Source organism: Protobothrops mucrosquamatus, unplaced genomic scaffold (genome assembly GCF_001527695.2).
Source record: "Protobothrops mucrosquamatus isolate PMUCROS unplaced genomic scaffold, P.Mucros_1.0 scaffold3072, whole genome shotgun sequence".
Lineage (NCBI taxonomy): Eukaryota > Metazoa > Chordata > Lepidosauria > Squamata > Viperidae > Protobothrops > Protobothrops mucrosquamatus.
Window position 1 is genome coordinate 179,151 of NW_015389083.1, and position 9,015 is coordinate 188,165.

General features: G+C 49.9%; 1 protein-coding gene across 1 annotated transcript in view; it reads right to left on the reverse strand.

Moving 5' to 3' along the window:
• The window catches only part of DISP3 (dispatched RND transporter family member 3), a 28,994-nt gene that overhangs the window by 13,000 nt on the left and 6,979 nt on the right, over positions 1-9,015 (reverse strand). The window contains exons 3-11 of the mRNA XM_015826354.1: positions 8,258-8,394; positions 7,055-7,189; positions 6,808-6,968; positions 5,588-5,727; positions 4,294-4,439; positions 2,773-2,934; positions 2,501-2,662; positions 685-807; positions 211-347 (exon numbers count right to left, since the gene is read on the reverse strand). Coding sequence (XP_015681840.1) covers positions 211-347; positions 685-807; positions 2,501-2,662; positions 2,773-2,934; positions 4,294-4,439; positions 5,588-5,727; positions 6,808-6,968; positions 7,055-7,189; positions 8,258-8,394 — 1,303 coding nt within the window. The remainder of the gene's footprint in view (positions 1-210; positions 348-684; positions 808-2,500; positions 2,663-2,772; positions 2,935-4,293; positions 4,440-5,587; positions 5,728-6,807; positions 6,969-7,054; positions 7,190-8,257; positions 8,395-9,015) is intronic.

Genomic DNA, 9,015 nt, shown 5'->3' on the forward strand with positions numbered 1-9,015 from the left:
GACCGCTGATCTAGACCCAGGGGAGATGTATGTTGTCTGAGCATCTCAAAAGATGGCGCTCTAAGGCAGTCCCACCCACGCGCAAGCCGGATGATGCAGGACTGAAGGGCGCTAAGTTGCCCGGTTTCCCCTCTCTCCTCTGTGCTGGTTTATGATCCTCCCTGTGGCATAGGAGTCGCCTCTTTGCCCCCTTCGCCTATTGGTGCTCACCTGGAAGGAAGGCACTTCTCCATCTTTTGCGGGCACGGTCTGCCACGGTGCCGGCACGGTGGCATTGAGAGAAAACCTGTAGATCATCGGCCGGCTGTTGCCCTTAGATCTGAAGATGTAGACTGTTCCCTGGGGATCTGGAGGAGACAGGACAGGCGTCAGAACACCCTTCCTGGGTCAGGCCAAAGGGAAAATGAATCGGAGCGGGCAGACCCTGGAATTCAGGGCTCGGTTCAAAGGCAGGCTGTGCCAGTATCCAACGTCTCTCCAATTCAGATGTGCCTGCGTGGAAATGGCCGGTTTCCAGATCTGAATCGGATCAACCCAACTCACTCATTTAATCCCGCAAACGTGGTTTGCTGATTTTCTAGCTGAAATCCCCCCCGGTCGAATCAAGGATTCAGATTAGATTTCTTGAGGACTAGCCACGGAAAGAAGCCTGTAAAACGATCCCGAGAGAAGGACGAAGCTCACCTTGCAGAGCTCTGTCGTCTAGGGGGATCCCTCGGCCTGGGGGCCCCGACCCCCTCTTCTTCTTCTTCTCCAGAGAGGTGCGGATGTTATTCTGCAGATTGCGGGGTTTTTCCTGAAACAAGCCTGTCGCGCAAGGTTAGTCAGGGACACAAGAGCATCTCCAGTCAAGGGCGGCAGCCCAGGCATTCCACACAGAGGCCTCCTGCCGCATAACTCATTCAAGGGACAGCTGCGTTTGCGGTCCGAGGCAGAGTTACTGTGCAGGGGCCTCAGATAGCAGCAAGAAGGAGTGATTTGAGGGTTGGAAATTCCCAGAGGACGAGTCTAACCGATGAGAATGGAACCCAAGGCTAAATGACGTTGCTAGTTTAGGCTAGCAGATGATGGGAAATGTCCTTCTCTTCCAAGTCCTGAGCGTAGAGCAGGGGTGTCAAACTCAATTTCACTGAGGCATTGCAGTTGCCCTGGGGGGGCCGGGGGTGTGTGGCCAGAGTGGGTGCAGCCTACTGGGTGGGCGTGGATGGAGTGGGTGTGGCCTATTAGGTGGGCATGGCCAGCTCTACATCGTTCCCGTCAAGGGTGCCTGTGGGGGCCTGGGCAGGAGTGGGACAGATCTGAGGGTCTCTGGCAGAGAGGGGTGGGACCGGGGCAAGTGCCAAGGCATGGTCCACCGGGGCAAGTGCCAAGATGGCCACCACAAAATTGTACATTGGCTCCCGGCTGGCCTGGGCCAGGGCCAAGGCAGCGGGGGCCGTTCCCTCAGTGTTTCCAGGATGGCTTCGCGGGCCACATGAAACTACTTTGCGGGCCGCATCCGGCCCCCGGGCCTTGTGTTTGACATGTCTGGGGTAGAGTTATTGGGATAAATGGAAGAAAGCCAGCCTGCCTGCCTGCCTGGTACGATGAATGTTTTTTGTTCTTCTGATACAGATAAAGACTAATTAGATCTGGGACCATAAATGGCTCTCGGATTATTGAATCACACCTGCCTCTTCTGGCCGGAAATTCTTAACACGATCAGCGGCTGTTCTCCTGGGTTTCCAATAGTAATTGATCCAAACCTATTTAGTTATGAGTGGGGTCGAACCTCAGATCTTGGCGAGCGCAGGAAATACGAGTTTAGACTCTCTCAGGTTGAGAAGGTGAATCTTTTTAGACAAGTCCAGCTATCAAGGGGAGCTGTAGATGTGCAGGGTGCTGACCGGCATTGGTGAAGATCCCAAGAACTGAATGGGGGACCTTCTAAAGCAGGACTGTCTAACCGTGGCGACTTTAAGACTTATGGACTTCGACTCCCAGAATTCCCCAGCCAGCATTGCTGGCAGGGGAATTCTGGGAGTTGAAGTCCATAAGTCTTAACGTTGCCAAGATTGGACACCCCTGTTTCTAAGGGGAAAGGGAGGGTTTTGTCCTAGAACTAAAGATTTCCCTTGGATAAGAAGATTGATTCCTTCCTTCCTTCCTTTTCTTCATTCCTTCCTTCCTTCCATCCTTCCTTCCTTTCCTTTCTTCCTTCCTTTCCTTCCTTCTTTCCTTTCTTCCCTCCTTCCTTCCTTCCCTCCCCCCTTCCTTCTTTTCCTTCCTTCCTTCCTTTTCTTCATTCCTTCCCTCCTTCCTTCTTTTCCTTCCTTCCTTCCCTTCCTTCTTTTCCTTCCTTCCTTTCCTTCCTTCCTTCTTTCCTTTCTTCCCTCCTTCCTTCCTTCCTTCCTTCCCTTCTTAGTTCCCAGAAATCAGGTTGAAATATCTTGAGGAAACAGGGATCAACCCGAACACAAAACGGAGGTCACTGGTGACACATGGGCTCCGCCTAACTCACCTGAGCAGGTGACACAAGAGATGCCCTCGGCACTCAAGTTGTACTTGAGGTCCATCAACACCTGGATGTTGGTATCGGGCCTGAAGAGCAGAGGGGCACGGCTAGCTGGGCGAAGGCGGCTGGCGAAGAAGATGGAAAGGATGAGAACCAAGACAAAGAGCCCTGGAATGAGAAACAGGGGGCAGACAGAGATTGTGTGTGAGAGGACACTCAGGTGGGCCTCCATAAGCTCGTTTTTAAATCCAGGGAGGGTCTATGTGCAAGGCACTTACCCACAATCACCCATTTGCTTTTGACTGCCGACCACAGGGCCCAGCACTGTAGGAGCTCCTGCAGGTGAGTGATCAGGTGTCCCGGGCTGTCACTGTTGGCGGTGAGCTGGTGGTTTTCGGGCAACACAGATACCAAGGGGACATCCCCCATTTCTAGAGCAACTGGCCAGAAAAGAGAGGGCAAGGTTGAGTTGAAGGACATGATACAAACACCGGGCCACCGATCAGACCAAAGCCCTCTAGATATTGGACTAAGCAAAGTGGTCCAATTCAAAAAAAAAATCACCAACATTTATTCCAGAGGACACGTAGTCCCTGGAATCCAATGACTTGAATTCCATTTTTCACAGAAAGGGTGAACCTGGAAGAATTGATCTGGTCTCAAAGCCATCTTGATGCTGTCCTAGATCATGAAACTTCAGCCTGATCCAGACCAATTGCACCCACTTCAATCAAGACCAAAAGTCCATGTAGTCTTACTTTATAAAGACTCAAATGAGAACCACAGGAAGAGCAAAATGAATTCTACCGGCCTGTGTTCTAGGCATAGGGGTGGTTGGGGAGCACGAAGCATTCCACAAAAAATTATTACACAATCAATTACACAAGTTATTACACAATAACTTAATTAACGATCATTTCAACATGAGCCAGCCGTGTGCGGCAGCAGCCAAAAAAGCTAACACAATTCTTGGTTGTATAAAGAGAGGCATAGAATCAAAATCATATGAAGTATTAGTAGCGCTTTATAAAGCCTTAGTAAGGTCACACCTGGAATACTACATCTGGTTTTGGTCCCCACAGTATAAAAATGATGTTGAGACTTTGGAAAAGAGCAACTAAGACGATTAAGGGGCAGGAGATTAAAACATAGGAAGAACGGTCGCAGGAGTTGGGTATGTCTAGTCTAGAGAAAAGAAGAACTAGGGGAGACATGATAGCAATATTAAAGTATTTGAGGGGCTGCGACAAAGAAGAGGGAGTCAAACTATTCTCCAAAGCACCAGAAGGCAACACAAGAAACGATGGACGGAAACTAACCAAGGAGTGAAGCATCCTGGAACTAAGGAGAAACTTCCTAACAGTGAGGACAATTAACCAGTGGAACGGCTTGCTACCAGAACTTGTGGGTGCTTCATCACTGGAGGTTTTTAAGAAGAGACTGGACAGCCATCTGTCTGAAATGGTATAGGGCAGGGGTCTTCAAAGGTGGCCCTTTTATGGCTTGTGGAGTTCAACTCCCAGAATTCCTCAGCCAGCGTGCCTGGCTGAGGAATTCTGGGAGTTGAAGTCCACAAGTCATAAAAGGACCAAGTTTGAAGACCCCTGGTATAGGGTCTCTTGCTTGAGCAGGGTGTTGGTCTAGAAGACCTCCAAGGTCCCTCCCAGCTCTATTCTGATTGATTAAACTGAAATACCTCCAGTATCTCTAAGAAGGAGACACAGATATCTGGTTTGGGAGCCAAATGCATGTTGATGTGTGTGGGCAGCAGTGTTTTCGACCCACCACCCGTTACTAACCTGGGTCCTCCTCCACACTCAGCAGAGGGATGTCGTCATCCAGGTAAGGCAGGGTGCCCAGGCCTGACCTGCCAGCCACCGCCAAGGAGACGAACAGGCCATCTGGGCTCTGCAAAGCGCTTTCCTTTGTGCATTTTTTACGGCATCTGCAGACCAGAGAGGAAGCCGTGCCAAATGAATTTCTATCTGGGTGAGGCAGCTGTGCCCAGCTTGGTTGGCCGAGCAAAGGGCAGCCCGGCCCAGCTGCAAAACAGCCACACACCAGGCAAGGATCAGGTGCACCTGGGGTCTGAGCATAGGGTTGCCAGGTCTGCTTCCAAAAAATAGTGGACAAGCGGGGGGGGGGGGGGGATTAAGTAGTAAAAAAAAAGTAGACTGTACAGCTTTAGAAAATGTACCATTTCATCATAAAGCTTTTGAATAAAAAAAATGTCCACTATTTTGTGAAAAAAAATAGTGAACATAATGTGAAAAAAGTGGACTGTCTGCTCAAATAGTGGACACCTGGCAACCCTATCTGAGCAATTGCCATTGACAATGCACTAGGCAGGGGGGCAGAAAGAGAAGAGGGGGGATTGTCTGGAGCTCCCCCCCCCAGGTAGCTGGATTCATTAACCAGATTGCTTAACACCGTGCTTGACAAACTTGACTAAGTTACTCCAAATTAGGTTAAAAAAAAAGATATTTTTTTTTCTTTTGGGTAATGACACACAAACGGGTTTCCAATTTCAGGGGTCTTGAAACTTGGCCCTTTTATGACTTGTGGACTTCAACTCCCAGAATTCCTCAGCCAGGCACGAGGAATTCTGGGAGTTGAAGTCCACAAGTCATAAAAGGGCCAAGTTTCAAGACCCCTGCAGTAAATGGTTTGGGGTAAGGAACAATTTGGGAAGCAGAGGTTGGTTTTAACCTGGACTACTTCTCCTACATTCATTTTGAAGGAAAAATAGGTAAAAAGAGAAGACCATCCACGTAAATTCTTTTGGGTGAACCCTGATAATCTAGAACAGGGGTCCCCAATCTCCAGTCTGTGGACCAGTATCAGGCCACAGCAACCGGTCCGCACAAACAAGCAAAGCCCCATCCGTGGGATGCAGGTAGCACACAAAACCACGCACTCTACGGTCCGTGGAAAAACCTCTCTCCACCGAACCGGTGCCCCAAAGGTTGGGGACTTCTGATCTAGAAGACTGTAAATCTTTTTGTCTTTTGCTAGAGAGGCACAGCTGCAGCCCTGCTTTACAAAGCAGGTTTTTTTTAAAATAAAAATAAAAATAGATTCAATTGACTTTACCTGGCCTGACAGGTGTTTTCCAGCGAGGACCAGTAGAGAGACCAAATCCCCAGAGCAGCTGGCATGGTGAAAAGGACCCCCACCCAGCAACAGGAGACAATCAGGGACATGAAGAGACCAAAGTCATGGACAGCTGGGATCTGCAGGGGAGAAGGCAGGAGACAGGTAACCATCTCCTGGAGGTCCAAGAATTAAAAAAATAAAAATAAAATAAAAGCACTTCTTGGATTTGATTTTTTTTAAACTCAGAATGGAACCCTTTATGGATTTTATGGATTAAAAGAGAAAAAAAAGATTGATGGTTTGACAATGAGATAGGACAGAATATAGAAGGAAGAGAGTCATGATGTCACTTTAAAATAGTGTTTTCCCAACCTTGATGACTTTAAGATGGGTGGAGTTCAATTCCCAGGCTGGCTGGGGAATTCTGAGAGTCGAAGCCCACCCATCTTAAAGTCGCCAAGGTTGGGAAACATTGCTTTAGAGCAGGGGTCTTCAAACTTGGCCCTTTGATGACTTGTGGACTTCAACTCCCAGAATTCCTCAGCCAGCATGCACGCTGGCTGAGGAATGCTGGGAGTTGAAGTCCACAAGTCATCAAAGGGCCACGTTTGAAGACCCCTGCTTTAGAGAAAGAGGTAAATCTAGAATTGTACTTCTAACTGCTGTAAAGAAGCTTGGAGTCCTTTATAATACAGCAGGCAGCCTCAGTGGAAAGCTGGCTTATGGCCTTGACCCATTGACTGGTACAGGTGGGAAAGCTTGGCTGGCTGGGGAATTCTGGGACTTGAAGTCCACCCATCTTAAAGTCACCAGGTTGGGAAATGTCGCTTTAGAGAAACAGGTAAATGTAGAATTGTACTTCTAACTGCTGTAAAGAAGCCTCTAGAACACTTTCCCAAGCTTTCTGGGTTAGTGGCCTGGTGGGAAAGGGAGAGGCTGGGGCCTTTAGCCACGCACACACACATGCAAATGGGGCCAAGAGCGTGTGCGCGCCGCAAATGGGGCTGCTAGCACCTGTGCGACGCTCACGGTGACACTAGCGTGACGGGGAGTGAGGGAGTGCACATAGGTGGGCACACCGGGCTCAGCCACTCACGCCACGGGCCGTTAGTGGGTTCAGGACCTCTGCTTTAGAATACAGCAGGCAGCGACAGTGGAAAGCTGACTTCTGGCGTGGGTGAGCCACGGACCGACACGGGTGGGAAAGCATGGTTTACCTGTGAGAATATGTTGGCGGCGTATGCAGCCGCCGTGGTCAAGGAGGTGAAAAAGGTGGCTTTGCCGGCCGTCTGGACGGTGTGGATCATCCTGAGGTTGAGGTCCTTCAGGTGCGTGGCCTGCCGATAGGTGTTGACGAATACGAAGACGTCGTCCACCCCTGGCAGATGGCACAGAGAAGAGGGACAGGGTGAGGAGGCGTCTGGGGGAGGGAGAACGGCTGCTGACCCAGTTCGGTCCTCTTACCGATGCCCACGATCACGAAGGCCGCCACTCCGTTCAGGATGCCCAGGTACTGGATCCCGAAGACAATGTGGTAAAGGAAGAGGGCCACCAGGCAACTGATGCCGATGCTGGCAATGCCGAAAAAGGACAGGAAGACTGGAGGAGAAGAAAAGAGGAAGTCTTATTTCTCCTGCTGGCGTTCAGCCTTTCCATCCCCTGAAACGCCCTGGCTGGTGGATCCACAGGCCGTCCTCGCCTTATGACCGTAACTGAGATCCAATATTTCCGTTGCTAAGCAGGACAGCAGTGAAGTTGGCCCCATTTTTACGACCTTCCTTGCTCTAAATCAGTGGTTCTCAACCTATGGGTCGCGACCCCATTTGGGGTCGATCGACCATTTCATGGGGGTCGCCAAGCAAGGCTGTCCGCCATTTTTTCCCCCTTTTCCGGCGGGTGCCTTACCTCCCTTGGGCTGGGCCAGCTGGTGGTCGGCCTGCTCCGTCTCTGCCGCTTGCCAGCTACGCCTCGGCCGGCGCAGGGGGCGGAACCACGCATGCGCGGCGCTCCCGGGCAGGGAAAGTCCTCGACTTACGACCGGTTGGGTAGTCCTCGACTTACGACCGGTTTAGTCCTCGACGTACAACCGGTTTAGTCCTCGACTTACGACCAGTTGGGGTCGCGGCATTAAAAAGGTTGAGAACCACTGCTCTAAATCAACGGCAGTCTTTAAGCTATTAACACGTAGGTGAGGCGAATCTGGCTTCTCCATTGACTTTGCTCGTTGGAAGGTCCCAAGAGGGCATCACGTGACCCCAGGACTCTGCAACTGTCATAAATACGAGTCAGTTGCCGAGTTGATCACGTGACTATGGGGATGCTGTGAGGATCGTTAAGTGGAAAAAATGGCGATAAGTCACTTTTTTTCCATTGCCGTTATAACTTTGACCGGTCACTAAAATGAAATTTTATAAGTGGAGAACTGCCTGCATTTACGGAACTGGCACAGCTGCCTGTCTCCTATCATCGTTTGATTGAGTGACAGCGATCCAACAAAGTGGGGGGGAGATAAAAAGAACAGGATCTTTTTTCCAGGCCCCAATCCAAGCCGGGATCCCCCCAATGCTGGGGGTCCACAGCCCCTCTGAGGGCTCAAAGGGTGGGGAGACCCCTCCGGCCTCAGGTGGGAGGGGGTCCCAGGAGCAAAGGAGGGACCGTTCTCCTTACCTGAGCAGGACGCCAGGAGGTAGACCAGTACCGCAATGCAGGAGCTGCTGATGAAGGCGAGCAGCATGTCGTTCTTGAAAATCTTCCTCACTTCGTAGTCAAACAGGTCCGTCCCGCCGTAGAGCACCTGTACCTTGCTGCCGAGAAAGTGGAGGAGGTTGAGCCAACACACTTAACCTGGTTAAGCTGAAATACCGGCGGTCTTCCACTTACAATAGCAATGGCCACTTATATGATGCGTCACAGGGTTTTGCAGCCCTCTCTAAGTGGTTTACAGAGTCAGCATATTTGGCCCCCCTCAATCTGGGTCCTCATTTTACCGACCTCGGAAGGATGGAAGGCCGAGTCGATCTTGAGCCAGTCAGGATCGAACTCCTAGCAGTGGGCAGAGTTGGCCTGCAATGCTGCATTCTAACCATTGCATATCATGGATGGATGGAAGGAAGGAAGGAGGAAAAATAGCAATAGCACTGCACTTAGACTTATATACCGCTTCACCGTGCTCCACAGCCCTCTTTGTGTAATAAATTATTATTATTATTATTATTATTATTATTATTATTATTATTATTATTATTATTTTAATTTCTATACCGCCCTTCTCCCGCAGGACTCAGGGCGGTGCACAGCATATTAAAACAGATACACATATCAATAAAAATAAAACCCCCTCTAAAACCAAATTAAAACCAAATATTCGAAGCTGTGTTCCAATTAAAATTATACTTAAAATCGTCCCTAAATAAAATCCTCCTTAG